We start from the raw sequence: 17,387 nt of genomic DNA on the forward strand, positions 1-17,387 counted from the left end.
AGGTGGAGTGTTCTATTTCAATTATATTTAAGAAAAATATCCATGTCGTAGCTATACTTCCCATTTGCAAGTGTATTTTTTAAAACATCAATCTTCAAATCTCTCTCGTTAGGGAAATTGTTAAATCATTTTAACTTCTAAATGAGTTTCCCTGAATGTGGATTGTTTTTGTTTTTCTTCTCTTTAGATAAGGAGCAGTCCAGTTGTTATCTCAGTGCATCTGTTCTAAACAAGTCAACCAGTAGGGAATCTGCTTTCCACCTCTTTCTCAAAAATACACGAGGTATGTAGTTTATTGAATTACACTTGAAAATTTTTACAATGTGTGATCTTTTATGGTCTGTCAAATCTGACTTATGTGAAAATAAAAATTAGCCCAATGTAACTGAAGTTTGTTTTACTTAAAAAATTAAAAATAAAATCAAAGATGCATCCAGTAAAATTCTTATCATGTTTGATTTGTTTATTTTTTATGGTAATTTTTTTTCTTACCTCTGCAGTGACTTGCTTAGACTTTTGAAAAATAAATTATTTTATAAACAATGTCTTAACCGTCAAAGCAAAAATGTTTGTAGGAATGATGATTTTGCATAAGAGAAACAAGAAGGCTGTAGCTTTACTCCATAATAATTACTACATCCATGGTATACAACGGTGAATGAGCCCATACAGTATTGCAGTCTTGATGCATTCCTAGAAAATGCTTTGAATTAAGAAATGAAATTCAGATAAATAAAGTCCTAGGTCCAACTACAAAGACAAACAACAGCATTATAAAAATATTTATGAACTATTATGTAGAAAAAAGTGATTGCTAAAAATCTGAATTCAATTTAAAGTGAACAGCTTCTTTAAAGTACTTTGTTAAGAAATCCTGCAGTAAGTTACTATATCCTAAAACTTGAAGCACCAAAAGGGAAAAACATGTGATTACTAAGAAATTCTTTTTAAAACAAAATCTTTGCTTATTTGAAGAATCAGGTAAGGGAAAAGGAAATAATAAATGTGTTAAGCATTTGATGACTACTTTTACATTTTACTGGACTTACAGAAAGCAAAATAAGATTTCACAGTTATTCAGATATGTTTATTTTCCTCTTCAGAGTTGCCTGTCCTTTGAATAATTGTTTTTGGGTTTTTTTTTTTTTCTATGATATTGTTTTTATTGAAAATTACAATTTTCTCAGTTTACCATGTTGCTTGTAGTAGATTCAAATGTGACTATAAAATCTAGAAATTATTAACTTGAACCGTCTGTAAATAATTAAATTATTTTCAGTGACCTTTTGAGTTAGATTTTATGTGATATTTTCAATCACATTTGATAGAATCTGAGATCTGAGATAGAAAAAGTAGTAGTTAATTGTCCTTAGTGTTGTAGTCTTACCAAAATTCTAGAGACTGTATATGATAGGATTTATATATGTATATCTCATACAATTGCATCTTCTGTATCCATTCCTTTCTGCTCTGGAACTGAATGTTAATATAGATATCAGAATAGCCATATCCTTTTCCTCAAAGAAATGATATCTTGCTCAAATTAAAGACACGAGTCAGAAAAAAGAAAAGAAGATTACTTGTGGTTCCTGAAGTTGTAGTTGTCTATACCTTTCTGTTACAGGGAATGTTGCAAACTGTTTTTGTTTTTTCTCTTTGAAACTTGCAGTGTCACAGCATTATTTTTGAGCAATGTAGCAAGAAGGATTTAGAATAATAAAAAGTAAAAATTTACATAAGCAGTAGATGAAGTATGAATCAGGTACAGATTTTAGAAAAATTGCTTTAGTGCTGTAACCTACAATACAGAAAGAAATACGATGAACAGACTTTGAAATCAAACATTTTTCTGACAATTTTTGCCAGAATATGATTACTATATTCTTTTGTGTACTACTTGTGTACTTAACGTATGCTTGTGGAAAAAAACTGTGCTTGCTGCTCGCTTATTACTTGATCACTTGTTTTACTTCACTATTTCTACTAATGCAATGTCTGAGGGTAGAAATTCAGAAATAGTGAAGTAGGCTTAAATTTATGTATATCCTTAAAACAACCCAAACAAAAAAAGCCAAATATACAAGCTGGTCTGCTTATGATTCTTCCCAGTAACTCAGACTACTGTAGCTTAAATGGACCTGATACTGAAGTTATGATCCTGTTTTCCATTTGACTTTCATTCTTAGCAGTTTATGGCTTAGCATGACTCAAAGGTGTTCCATGACATCAATAAGTTTGATTATTGTGAATGACTTGTTAAAACATCAAACAAGAACAGCAAAGGGGACAGTTATCAGAACCAAGTTTTGAATATCTCTCTTCACATTTCATCATAATTTTTGTAGTGTATATTTAGAAACTTCTACATTTTAATGCTGTCTTTCCACTTGTTGCACGATCATCTCTTTCACCCCCCCTTTTTATTGAGATTTCTGTGAGTAACTAATTCATTTTTGCCTTCTAACATCTCTAAAGTGTAAAATAAATTTATTTATTAACTTTCCCAAGCACTAAGGAAGGCAGACTAATATATATTTGATAAATGTAAGCTCTATAAGGTCAACAAATAACTGCCTGGCAATTAAATTTGAGATACTAAAACTCTGTGTATGCACTTTTGAAGCTTACTACTATTACTGTTTCATACTTTATTAGGCAATAATTGCAAAAGCAGATTACTTTTTATGTGTACTTTTTATGATGTGCAGCCTGCTATGATTATGGATAATTTACCTTTTAAACTAATTTCACCTAAAAAAGGTAGTAAATTCTGTGCACATCTTCAGGCTGCTTTACTGACAAAAGGTCAGTTTTCAAGACAGTCTTTTATTCCTGTATTTATTTGCATCTATTTTTTTTTTCCCATTAGTAATTCTTTATGTTTTTGTATTTTTTTCACTTGTGATTGCTTTCAAAGACTGAAAGAAAATGAAAATCACATACCTGGTTTTCCCAGTTTTATTAGTCTGTAGGTAGACTTCATCTCTTTTTCTTTTATAATGGTTTAATCATACAAAAATGACTGAAAGTGCTATAAAATTGATCTATAATAAGTAGTTCTCCATTTTAGCAGAGTACTTTGAAATGAAGATGGAAAACATCGCGCTTTTGCTTTTCTTCAGTGTTTTATGTAGACATGCTTTAGTCATTTTTGACAAAATTAAATAATTTTATACTTTATATCTTACGTCTGAGATTTTGTCAGGAAGCAGTCAATATTCATATAACATAACCAGTAGGAAAGCAATAAAAAGACTAAGCAAAAATGTGTATTCACAATTGTACCCTATTTTTATCTTCAGAAACAGTTGTTAATGATGAAATTAACTGGGGAAAAAAGAAATATCTTCCTGAATTGCTGAAGTTATTCAGTTATAAGATGCTCAGTTAAACTATGTTTAAATTAACAAGTAGTGCGAGACAACAGCAGTGATGTGTTGACCAAAATGGATGCTTATGACCTGACATCTAAAGTATATGCGTTATGGAGGTTTTCTATATGTATCGTTCTGGCCTGATCTCATGCATTATACAGTTCTAAGTAAATTAAACTCATCTTTTGATCTACTTCCAAAAAGAATTCAGATTACCCACAGATGGAGAGACTTTGTTGCAAACCACAATAAAATAAAAGAGAACAGTTGGGAAATTCATCTCAAAAAACACTTGCCTTCTTTTGGAGGTTTTAGATTCAACACACTTTCACAGGGATACTTGAGATTTCATAGGGAAACTGAAGGAATTAAAGTTCCTTTGATTTGCTGGAGGATTCGGTTACCAGATTTCTTTTAATTTCCTTGGTCTAACTACTCTTCTTTTTCATCTATTCAAGACTTTCTATTTTCTGATGAGTATTTGCTACTTTTATTTAGTTTAATTTTTCTTTTTCTTATTTTTACTCCCTTCCCTGAATTTTCATCTTTTGAAAATATCAAGCTTAACTTTCTGCAGTATAATTGTTCAATAGATATAAAAGTCATGTGTGTAGGTCATAAGCTGGGATACGTGAGTTGTTTGTAGTACACAAGATTCCTTCTGAAAATCTGCACAGCGTAGTTCCAGAACAAAAGCCTTCAGTCTATGAGACTGACCTCTAGTGCCCTTGTTTCAGAAGCTAGCATGTGGTAAGAAAAAACATGGCAAATTCCTGGTGGCTGAACACCCTGACTTACACTTCCCAACTAGGTGAAAACTTTGTAAGAGCAGTGATCTAATGTTATATCTGTTGGAGAAGCATACTTTGTTTATGAGAATAGCACTGCTAGAACATGAAGTGACAGCACCAGTGATACAGCATAAGCCGTATATTTTTCTCCAGAGGTATATGCTGCCAAAGTCAGTGCATTCAAGCCGGTTGCATTCCAGAGTGCAGATTGTCTCTACTGTCAGCATGAGAAACTCTGGAGCTGTCTCCAGAGCTCCCTAAAACCTCAATACATTCAAGGCTTTCCTCACCTGGAGAAAACTGATAATCAGGAGCAACAATTTTGTGTCACATTTTAAGGCACTCCTTAAAGCTGACTATAAGAATAAATAGCTGGGAAATGTGCTCAAAAATATTCATATCAGGAAAAGCTAATCATAGGTGGTAGGATTTGAAGGGTTAATTATATATATATGCTTCTTAGCACAAAAATGTTTGCTTGATATATTGTTACAACAAAACAGGAAAGCATCATGGTACAATGAGCCGTAAAACTTGAAGTTTATTCCATGTAGTTTTCTGGAGTTTTTTCAGGGCATATATTGTATATACATACATTCTGTTATGTGCATTATTTTTACCTCTCAGTTTTAATTTGTTTATGTATTATGCAGGGTGGGCATATCTTTACTTGTTTTTTTGCAAATCCAGGCAACTGTTTTAGTGAAATAACTTGAGATGAAGTATGAGAAATGCAATACTATAAGCTCAGTAGAAAGTGTTGGTAGCTGGTGGTTGTTCATTTAAAAACATTCCCTTCAATTCAAAGAGTAGAATGGTACATTAACTTGGAAGTGATTTATCTACTTCAGCATGCTTTCCTGTTGTTGCAAAAGGAGAGAGAGGGAGAACAATGATCTTCAAGAAAGATACAGAAATTCGTCTTTTGTACAGTCTCTTGCAAATTCATGCAAGACTTCCCATGTGTATCTATGATGGAAAATAGATTTTAAATCTATAATTGCCTCATAGATTTAATTCTGGCCATGCAGTATATTTCATCAGAATATCATGGCTTGTTATTGAGCAACCCAGAGTACAGCACTTCAGAGCATTTAAACTATGTGAGTCGGCCTCCCAGGAGGCTGTTATTTAACTTCATCTTAGCCTATTTCTCTACTTAAAAATATCTACTGTATTTTAGAATCTGATAAGGAATTATCTCTCTCAATTTCAATAGAACTAGAAAATGAAAAGATGATTAATTCTACAGCATATTGCTGCTGATCTGTTTGATAACAGCTGTGAACAGACAAGATGGAGCCATGTATCCTTCAATAAGATAAAATTACTTATTTACTCTCCCACCCTTGTCTTGGTTCTTGCTTCTAATCTCAATCTGTTCAGTTGGTGAAAACTCCAGAGACACTTTTATTTCAATCTCTAAATAGTCATTAAATCTATGTCTAACCCTAAATTATCAGTTGAATTATCTGCACTGATCTTCTATTGCCAGCCATACATGTACATTGTGTCAATTACCAGCAATATTGAACAAGTTGTTACTCAAGAAGAAGGTCTAAAGAAAGCTTGATTTTCTAGAGTTTGGTCTTACATCCGTTATTCACGTTCTCCACAACATGTCTCACAACATGTTTTCTTTGAATTCATCTGTGAAAGATTCTTCCACATCAATGCTTCATGCCAACTACAATCTAATGATTGTTTCCAGCCATCTCTAAACTAGCCAGCTGCTTCCTGATAGAGAGGGATAATCTTTCTGTATTCTGTAGCTTTTGCTTCACTGCTGTATCTAAGTTGGATATCCTTATTTATCCACAATATATTTCACAATGCTCTGAAGGAGTGTTGGAGAGCTATGTCTAATTCTGCTGCAAGTGGACAGCAGGCTAAACAAAAAAGCAATCAAGCCTCTTCTGATGCTGATATTAATTGCAAGGTAGATAGAAAGACAGACAAATTATGTAGATTTTCTTCTTAAAGAAGAGGCTGAACACCAGTATAAGATTCCTGAAAACACCCCTCAAAGTAATGTATATTTAAATGAGCACATATATGTAGGAAAGACGCTGAATCTTTTTCATAAGAGTTTTGAAAATTGAAGATTATGATAAAATTTGATATTTTTCACAAGATAGTTTTTGGGAATGAAAGGAGGAAGAACTTGTTGGTTTTAACTTTTAAGTATTTTTGCTTGTTTTTTAATTGCTACATTTTGTCCTCAAGAAAAGAAACAATTTGCACTTTTTTTTTTTTTTTTTTTTTTTTTTTTTTTAGGTAAATATTCAAGTTCTAAATGCTAGAAGGCAGTATTGAGACTGAACTTTCAACACAGAAGTTTTATACCTGTAGAGCGCTTGATAGCTACAGTGTTGAATTGATGTTCACTTTTTCCGTACACTGAGTTTTTCTAGAGCTTACTTTGTAAGATGTTTTCATTGATTTAAGTTTGATCATTTGTTTTATTAAACAAGAAACAGCCTTTTAGACTGAAATGAAGAATGGGTTTCAAGAATAAAAAAAAAAAAAGAAAAGAAAAGAAAAAAAGAAAAAGCTAAGTGAAAGTCAAATTCCATATAAACTGTGTACTCAGTAACTAAATCACAATTTTTAGCCATAGTGGAAACATAGTTCTTCTCAATACAGTGTCTCAAGCTTCAAATTCAATGAAAAGTTAATCCTTCAGATTTCTCTTAATCAGAATTTAATTTAAATGCCCTGCAGGAGCATGTGAAGGCATTTCAACTTCATTTTAAAAGCTTTATTTCACAGCTTTAAAGTTTTTTTTTGTCTGTTTCAGTATGATGTATTGATCCCTACTCTGACTCTTTTCCTTCTCATCCTAAATAGTATCCCACATTTTTCATAGCCCAGGCTTCAGTAGCAGTCTGAGGAGTCACTGTGTATGGGTATTTAGAAGACAAGTGTTAGACTTTTTGACAAACCCTTGATACTTTGTTGTAGCCGTATACCGAGGAGACTGCAAATACCAGGCTATTCCTGGAGTCTCTTGGAATTTAGTGCAGTGTAGTACAGACAAAATTAAGTGTCTTTTTTTTTTTAAGTTTTTTTTCTTTGTGAAAAAAAAAAATAAAATAAAATAACCCTACATGTAATTCCATAATTATCCTACCAAAACATCATTTTCTTCTGTATATTTTCCAGAGTTCTATAAATTCTCTTCTGTTTACCTCCTTCACCTGTAATTCTATTTGACAACCCTTTGATATGTATATATCATCGTTGCTTTCTGAAAATATTCTTACATTGCAACATCTGTTGCTGTTGCATGTAATCTCAATTTGAATTGCAGTCAACAAAAATTACAAAGGGAAAGTTGGTTTTGTTTTCTTTCCTTTTGTTTAGTAGTCCTCAGGGTTACTTAGGAAAACTGAATGTGCTGGACATGCAGACGTTTATTTTCTACTTCTTGGTGGAGTCAGCATTGCCTGAGCTTTAGTTTAGCAATATATATTCTACTTGGATTCAAAGCTGTTAAGATAGCAGAAAAAATCTTGCTGAATAAAGTGTAAAAGTTAAGAGTGTCTATGATGTAGTGGAAGATTTAGGATGATTAATAAAAAAACAGTGTGAAAGTCTAACTGTTAGAGATTAGAATTCAGTGGACTTCAGGACCATGAAGATTTAGTTCTCCTTTCTCATAGAGATGAATTTGAGTCAGTCTTCTGCTGCATGGCAGTTAGGCTGAGCAGTTATTCTCCCAGACAGACTGGCAGGCACAAACACACAGAGTACAAATAGCCAATCACAGAATTCAGTGCAGAGAGCAGTGCCTTTACCAGCATTCCCATAAAAACAGCTGGCACCCAGGTAAATATGAACAACATGGGCAGCCTGGTGCATTTTCTAGCATTTGACTGATTGGGAATGAGCTGTGCTGGTGGTACAGACATGTGCCCTCACTCTCTTGATATATTAGCATCACCCTCAGGTATTTTGAATGTTAGTATGCAGCTTAAGTTTCTCCAGTACTCAGATCTGTGGCTCCTTATCTAGTCATCAGCGTGGACCTTGGATCTTTCTGGATCCAGGTCTGCTCCTAATCTACCCTGGCTAGTCTTGCTTGATGTTCACCAGCAGAAAGTATATGTATGTATTTGCTCACTTAGATCTTACGTCCATGTGTGACTGCTGGTCTCTTGAATACTAAACTAACACAGATTTAAGTCTGAACTCTATGTAAAGTCAGTCTGTAGGCCCTTTATCCAGTCACTGATCCTTATCATGAGTCTTCCCAGACACTGATGTTCTTGCTGGCTAGTATGGATTGATATAAGGTAGCAGCCAACATCCCACCACCAAAACGAAGTGCTGCTTCCTCCAGTAACTGGTCTTAAACATACTCTTTCCCATAGCTGATGCTTGAGCCTCATCCTCCTCCTTGCTGTCTAGTCCATTGTGAACTTTGCTACTCACTGACACACAGAGACTCAGAATAGGGAGTGTATTTGCACAGAAGATAGTTAGAAACAGCATTTAAAAAGAGTAAAAGACAATGGTTGAGCAGAGGCTTAGGCAGACAGCATTACTGACCAGCACCTGCTTTTATCCTTTCACCTTTATTTTCCTATGCTTGTTCCTCCCTCATCTTATTTGGTCTTTGGTCCCCTATTTTTCCATCCCACATTCACTCCTCTTCCTATAATAAGTTTTGTTCTCTTGAAATCTTCTCTTTGCCCTTATTTCCCATCATAATTTCCATACCCCTTTAGAAAACAATCCCATATAGTTTCCATAGCATGCCAGAGATTTCACTGCATTATCTTGTGGGCTTCCAATGAAGGATGATGACCAGATTATAAGGGGGGGGGGGGGGCTGTAACTTGCCCTCTTCCTGGTTTTAGCATTGTAGCCAATGAACATATCAAAGGAAATAGGATATCTGCCCTTATTATCTGCTCCCTATTCAGTACCTGTCATTAACAACACTCATCAAGAATCTAGGTTGGCAAAATTGTAACATAACAAAGACAGAATTTTAAATAGGAACAGATATATTTGTATATATGAAAGCCAATTTTGTCTCAAATGCATTCAGATAATATGTTTAGTTCTTAGTCAGTGGATATGATTAATTGGAAGAATGGCTGCTAAGAGTTGTGCTCATAATTCAGACAAGCTATTCATGCTGGGAAAGATGAATTTTGTTTGTGCTGTTCTGAGTGGCGGATATAGTTTCAGATGCATATTTTGGTGTGCTTAATTCTGTATATCTGAGACAATCTCTAAATAAGAATGAACTAAATGTAAATGTATACTTCAGTTGAAGTGAAATTACAGGAAATGTAAATGTATGTGTCAGGCACCTATTCTAATTGCTATAATATGACTTGGTGTGATTTATTTGGTGTGTTTTACTGTTTTGATAAATTGTCACGGTTTGAACGAAAAATCCACCTGCGTCCGTGACAGGGGGCTGTGGGCCCCGCAGGGGCCCTAGGCTGAAAGGAAAAAGTTAATTAGGAAAAGAAAACAGCGGCAACAATCTAAGGAGGCACACTTATTTACTAAATACTATATCGAAATACAGGATAACACAATATAATACAACATAATTGAAAATTGAGCTAACGAATCAAGCAAAATAGGAGAGAGAATGAGCCCCGTAACCGAGAGGCCTACTGTGAAATCTAGGCGAAACGGTGAAGGCTCCCACACACTCCCCTGAATGCCAGAACTCGAAAGACGTCAGTCTGGTCTGCGACTGAGTTAATATAGAGTCCAGGTCCCGCGACCTATCGTGTTGTTCTCTGGGAGATGTATTTTTCTTCTGTAAGTTGCAGATTCAGTAAAATTATTCATGCTTTATATGGTGTTATGATGTGGAATACTGATAGCAAAATTACAAAATTATTAAACCATGACATAAATACTTTACTTGTGACAATACTTACATGTTCATCTAAAATTATGTATTTCTCCATGTCCACTATATATTATTACGCCTAACCTGAGTGAGTATTACTATCGCTCCCATTCTTGACAAATGGTGACTTTAAAATTGTTCACTGTAGGGGAGGAATAATTTAATTAAAATGAACACCATATCCTTACTACTCTTCTGCTTTAATTCTCTTCTCTAGATATTTTGTTGTACTATTGCTAAGATTAATAAAGTATTCAAAATACCTTTTTATAGGGGAAAAATAAATTATTCACATTCTCATTAAAGATTGATATCTTTCAGTTACAAGAGGAAATAAGATTCCCTGATTTACTTTCTTGCCATAGTGTCTGGATGATTAAGCAAGGCATATTTTGGTTTGGTAAAGCCACTGGGATTGCATCTGTCAGCGTATATTTGCAATGAGAATACTTTCCATTGCTACCTTCTTCCTCTCCATTTAAGTTTCTGAAAAACTTAATTTCTCTTTTACAGCTTACAAGGTATATAGGTCCTCGTTTTCAGCTTTTGCAGAATTTATGCTGAAACCTTTCCTGTTTTACATGGAGATCAGATTAATACCATCATTCATAAATACCTGTAATGATTATCTTCAATCTAATATGAACATTGAGATCTAACAAATATTATTTCTTCGAAGAATTTCATCACTGCATAGGGAAAGGAGAGAAGAGAGGAAAAAATGTTTGCCATTTCTCAATTTAATTGTAACTCATCCTTTGTGTCTGTTGTAATGTGACACTTGTCCTGCTCATAAATCAGAGTACCTAAACTTGCAGAGAGGATTGTGACATCAAGTATTAGAATTTGAATGTCCTCAGAAGTGAGAAGAAAGGTCATCAGCATTTGTGTCAAGAATGCACAGAAGATGCTTTATTACATTCATAGTCACTTGGTATAGTATCATTTGCTAAGCAGAGGGAAATTGAACTTATATCTTGCCGACTTTGCTTTACTTGCTCTTCAAGTGCAAGTAAAGCAAATCACAAACTGTATTATAACAATCCTTTTCTTTTTTTCCTTACTGTTTCGCCTCTTTACGAAAGAATGAATTTTTATTGTAGTTTAGTTGCTTGGATACTCCGATTTACCTAATTCTCCAAACTGGATTAAGTGGAAATAGTTTTCTTTTTCTTTCTTTTTGCCACTTTTTACCTGTTACCAGTCAAAGAAATACAGGGTTTTCAAACTTATTGGAATCTATTTAGTTTTAAATAAAGTCCCTATACTTGGTAATGTTAGCACATGTTGCCTTCTACACATCTCAAAACTGATGAATCCTTACATGGTATAATGCCTGGCTCGCAGAAATATGAGTAAATCTCGTATGAGAACAGTGCTGGGACTGATGCGTCTCAGGTGGTTGATCATTTTTGCTTCTGGGGCACACTGGTGACTCATGTTCAATTTGCTTTCATCCAGATCCCCAGGATCCCCTTCTGTGGGACTGCTCTCCAGCCTCTCCACCCCCAGTCTGCACTTATCACTAGGGTTACCGTGTCCCAGTTGAAGAATCCAGCACTTGCTCTTGTTAAAAATCATGTAGCTACATGAATTTTACATCTCTCTCTAAGGCCTTAGTTGCAGAGGCATTGGAAGGAGTTAAGATCTCCTCCCTGTTTACTGTCATCCACAAGCTTACTCAGTGCAACTTCAAGTCTTGTATTCAAATCGCTGATGAAAACATTGAAGAGTGCTGACAATAAAATGGAGACCAGCAGAACCCTACTAGTAACTGGCCACCAACCTTGTGTAACCCCATTTACTAGAACTGTTTGAGCTGTGCTGTCAGCCCATTGTTCTCCTGTTGCACTATGTTTTCATCTAGCTGCATGCTGTAAATTTTGTCCAGAAGGATATTGTGAGAAACAGTATAATGCTTTCTGTAACACTTTCTTGAAAATGGGGACAATATTTGCAGCTGGGACCTCTTCCGATTTCGAAGGCCATTGAAAAATAATCGAATGAATTCTCACAATGACATCAGCCAGTTTACTGAGTACCTTGGGATGAATCCTGCTGGGCTGCAGAGAATTACATTTGTCCACATGAAGCAGCAAATCCTTCACAAGTTCAGAATTGTCTGGGAGTTTATAATTCCCACAGTCATGGTCCTTAAATCAGTGCTCTGACGATCCCATTACTGATGTCAAAGACAGAGACAGAGAAGGCATTAAAGGTCACTGCTTTGTCTATCTCCCTATTTGTGAGGTGACCACTCTCATTAAGTACTGGTCCAAGGTTATCTGTGGTCCTCAAAGTAATGGCCAGCCTCAACTCTGAGTTTTTGCCACATGAATTATCTCTCTACAATGATGGACAACTTCTCTGTATTCCTCCCATGTCACCTGCCTTTTCTTCTTGTGTCCATACACTTTATGTTCATGTCTAATCTCTTTAGGAAGATCCTTGCTCAGATAAGACAATCTTCTCCATTTGCATGGCATCTTAAATTCTGAAATGTGGTGTTCCTGTGCTCTTAAGGGATTGGTACTTGAAAAGTAACCAGCACTGATGGACCCCAGCACCACTAAAGCATATTCCTAGGGCTCCTTGCTAATTGGTTCCCTGGGGAGCCTGAAGTCTGCCCTTCCAGTATTCAGGGTGTTTTGTATTTCATTTGCTCTTCTGCTTTGTGAGTAGAAATTTGACTATGTATTTTTGTCTAAGCCTGTTTTTCTGCTTTTATTTTTTCAGGCTGACCAATATGTATACCTAATTTTTTCTACATGGTAGGATGTAGAGATTATCTACTGCCAAGGTGCAGGAGTTAGTATTGGGGTTGATCCACATGTTGGATTTTAGGCTATTATACACAAAGCACAGTGGGCAAAGGGGGACAAAATTAGAGCAAAAAAATTCTTGTTTCTGTAATGTGACAAACTGCTAAAAGAGTTATTGTTGGTCCATTTATAATACCACTGCAATTTAGAATCCAAAATAATGTAGAAAAGTAAAATATTTAAAAAGGCTGTAAAAATGCTTATGCTCCTGGTACCACAGTTTCCAAAGCTTGACAGCAGCAGTCTTCAATAAGGAACAGGTATTGGATGGCAATGTCAAGAAGGGATGAATGTCCCAACTTCTTTGCTTGCTTAGGGGTCTAGAAAAGTGTATTCTTTCCTTACCAATTTTGAGATTTGACTGGGTTTATTTTTATGCATTATCTTAATACAGTCTGCATAAATGAACTTTATCCTTACATCCTATTCTCATTTATTCAGATGTATGTTTCCTAATATCTCTAATATCCTAATTCCTAATATCTCTCTTGTTTAACACAACTATATTCCTGTTGCGGCTTTTTTGAATTGTATTTACTGTTGTGGACCTGTGGTATTATCCTATGTTTGCAGTCTTGTAAGCCATTTTGTATTCTGGACAGAATAAAAATAGATAGATTCATAGATAATTCAGTCAGCACAGATATTTACTTTTTATCTCTATAAACTCAAAACATCCTAAAACAAACGTGACTGCTGTCCAGTTGCTGACTGCTGACCAATTGCTGTCATAATGAGAAGAAACTAAAATCAATTTATACCAAGACAAATCTCAGTTTAATCCAGAGACCCTTTCTTATAATATCACTAAAAAGCCTTTTAATATTAATGGCAAGGAATTGTATTTGCTGGAAGACAGAAATGTTACCTCTGGAAACAAACTTCTAATATGGGAGGTATTTTAATTTAGAAATATGTTCTTCCTCCATGTGAATTATATATTCTTCCCTATGTCATGTCTTCTGTGATGCACAGAACTATTATTTTGTGACTATTTCACATTAGTGGGCAGAAGCTGCTTTTCAAGAAGGATTCCTCTTACCAATTTTGACTATTTTCTTGAGTACTAGAAAACAACTGAAAAAAAATACCACAACAAAAAACAACTGCAAAAACCAGCATAGAGATCGATTCTGCCTTACTACAAAAACCTGTGAACCTTGAATGATGAAGAATATGAAAATTTACAACTCAGGAAACAGATACATGTATAACTCACACAGGAGAATAATAGCTAAACTGGCTTTTTCAAAGGGTGTAAAATATGTCAAGAAAACAACTTTAGAAAAAGCAGAAGTGCTGAGTAATCACTGTATCTCATTCAAGTACCGGAGTCAATTGGAAACTTGTATCTGCTTCCAGTTATATATGAATTGCAATACATCTCCTGGAAACTTGTAAGAGGTAGTACAATGGTTTGTTGAATATAAAAAGTAGGATATAGGAGCACTGATGTCACTACCAATTTCACGACATTTTCCAGATATTGATTAAAATCTGCTGTAGCTTCAGAACTGGACTGTGCCTTCAAAGATAGGATTAACAGATATGTGTATCCAGGAATAGTTTAAAATGAATGTGAAAATATATATGTCAAAAATAATAAGATATTTGACATATGTCTAAAATTCAATTATTCCTGAACTGGAACAATTACTGTTTTCTTTCAACCATGGGCCAAGGACATTTTTGTGTGGGTTTGGGTCTAGAAGAAGATTAAGGACAGATGAACCTGGCATACACTTAATTTACTTGTCTAATACTTTATCTTAGGTTAATGTGAATTTTCTTTGAGAGCTGAAGGATAAAACTTTGGATTCACTGCAGCAGAGGAGGAAGGAGATGATAGAGTGGGATATAGTTTTCCCATTATTAGTGCAGAGCATGTAAGATTCTGTTTCCAAAATGAAAAAGCAGGACAAACTGTCAGTTCACCATAAATATTGGAAAAATGTTAAACCATAGAATAATTAGAAAATTGTTACCACTAATTCCTGATTATTTCAGTCTTTTATCTATTTGGCATTCCCTATGCCAAGTGACTTCTGTATAATGTGGTCTCCTCTTCTGTTTGCTACCCCAGAATTGTTTTGCAACACACCATGTCTGTCACCCTTTTTTTGGTCCCTAACATGCTGGATTTTTTTGTTCCCCCCCCCCCCTCAATTTATATTACCAACTATTCTCCATCTTTGCAATCATCTTCCTATTCTCACTTGCATCTTGCATACTGTTCTGTGCTGCTACTCATGTTTTGCTTTCTTGCTGTTCTTATCTCCTGCAATTCACACACGTCTTTCCTAATGTGTTTGCTGACTGAATTTCACGAGGTCCACCATCAGAATGCCAGTGGTGGGAAATTGCAGAGGTATCCCATGTTGCCAATATGAATGCAGAACATTTCAGCAGGCATGAAAAATATTTTTGAATGTGGCACAGGCATGAGTGTCAAGCAATTAACTTCTTTGGCAGCTCTGTAACACCTAACCAAAGGTTAAATCTACTGGGGTTTAGGGGATCAGCAATATGTTCTAGGCTAAGCTAGGTTTTAAACTGTTATGTAATTCATGTATTAAATAAGACACTTTCTTCCACCAAAGCAAGCTATCAGATATGGTGTGGAAGTGATGGAGACTCTTTGGAAATACGCTACATGTTAATCTTATAGTGGGAATCTTTAAAAAAATGGTTGTCTTCTTATCCTCAGTAAGAGTGTGTGATCTTCACAGTCTTCACAATCTTTGTTACATATATTTTTCAAAAGTTCCCTACAGTTAAAGACATTATCTGCACCTTTTCTTGTTTTGGTTATACTGAAGAGGTTAATTGCTGTGCTTGGAGCCTTTTTTTTTTTTTTTTTTTTTTCCACTTGGTGTGCTCAAACTTTTTAAGATGCTACTGCACATCTATGATAAATAAATGTGGTAGGTATTTCTATCAAAATAATGTTTTTTATTTTGCCCACAAATGCACAATAGACTATTTGTCTAAAAATGATAATTTTGTAAATGAAAAAGGAAACTTTGTGCTAAGCCTTTTAGACAGGCTTTGTTTAAAAGCAGAATAAATTACATTAAATGAAACAACATATTTAATTACCGAGCCCTGTTCTCAATCAATTAATTTTAATCTAAATAGCGAATGTTTAACTTGTATCCATTATTTAGTACCAGAAGAAATCCTTCTAAATTAAATCTCTTAATAAAACAAGCCAGAAAGACTCTGCCAGAAGTGTACAAAATGGTATTAACACAAGATTCATAGAATCACAAACAAAGCTTATAAACGTGATTTATCTAATACATTTTATTGTGTGCTTATGACAGTGATGATGTGAAGACTTTCAGTTAAAGACTCAAAAAATCCATTCTTTCATTTGTGCCATTTATTTCTCAAAGCAACTTTTCGAGTTTTAACCAGTCATTTGTGAAATTGCTTATTAGTGTCTGAGTTGCATATTCATGATTTAACGTTTTCAGAAAAGAAGCTTGAGGGATGTTGTCAATGATAAAATACTTGAATAGAAGGTGCAAAAAAATGGAGCCAGGCTCTCTTCATGGTGCCCAGTGCCAAGATAAGAGGCAACACATACAGGACACATGCTGTAACACAGGAGATTCTCTATGAACATCAAGAAGCACTCCTGTACTGTGCATATGCTACCATGGATTGCTAGAGAGATGGAGAAGTCTTCTTTCTTGGATATCTTCAAATGCCACCTGGATTTGGGTCTGGGCAACCTGCTCTGGGTAGCCCTACCTGGACAGATTGTACCACATGTCTGCCAGAGGTCCTTTCCAACTTCAACCATTCTGTGATTCCCTGTAACTTTCAGATGTAGGGCAAAGGACAACTCTAAATTTTGGTGAAATAATAATTAAGGAAACACATATTCCTCCTAAAAATACAACCACTGTGGACCATCTGTGAGAGGAATAACTCTTGCTTCCTGTCTACTTAAATAAACTGAACCAAAGAAAATATAAATGATAGTGTAACCATCAAAATGCAGGATGAGATTACATCATTATCATTTTAGATGCTTATTTATTTTTTTATTTATTTATTGTATATAATATTGAACTACTTGAAATGCAATACAGGTTATTTTCTTTGCTCTATCGAAGGTGCAAACAGGAGTTCTACTATAACATATGTGCCTTAAAAAAGCTCAAGTTAGACCAAGTTTGGTCTCCATGTCTGTGATTACATGAGAGACTGAGCATCCAAGTATCTTCCTGTTTAACTTTAGATGGATAAAAAAATAAATTGCGCAGTCACGTCATTTAGGTATTGAGGGACCTCTTGAGGTTGTCTTTCCCATCCCCCTCTCTTGATCAAGCATGTTTTCCAAGATGACAGTCAGTCAGGTTTTGAGTATCTCCACACATAGCGGTTGTTGACTAATGGCTGTTGATCCAGAGAATTTTATTTCTTTTCTAATTGAAACTGACTAATTATAAAACTGATGTAAGTAAACTAACACAGAGTACTGTATTCTACATTTTGTTAA

At 34.9% G+C, this 17,387-nt stretch overlaps 1 protein-coding gene across 1 annotated transcript in view; it reads left to right on the forward strand.

Moving 5' to 3' along the window:
- CFAP47 (cilia and flagella associated protein 47) overlaps positions 1-17,387 on the forward strand; it is a 227,488-nt gene that overhangs the window by 173,671 nt on the left and 36,430 nt on the right. Inside the window, exon 57 of the mRNA XM_015884388.3 lies at positions 188-283. Coding sequence (XP_015739874.2) covers positions 188-283 — 96 coding nt within the window. The remainder of the gene's footprint in view (positions 1-187; positions 284-17,387) is intronic.

This window comes from Coturnix japonica, chromosome 1, assembly GCF_054131305.1.
Source record: "Coturnix japonica strain WE chromosome 1, WE-NBRP24, whole genome shotgun sequence".
Taxonomy (NCBI): domain Eukaryota; kingdom Metazoa; phylum Chordata; class Aves; order Galliformes; family Phasianidae; genus Coturnix; species Coturnix japonica.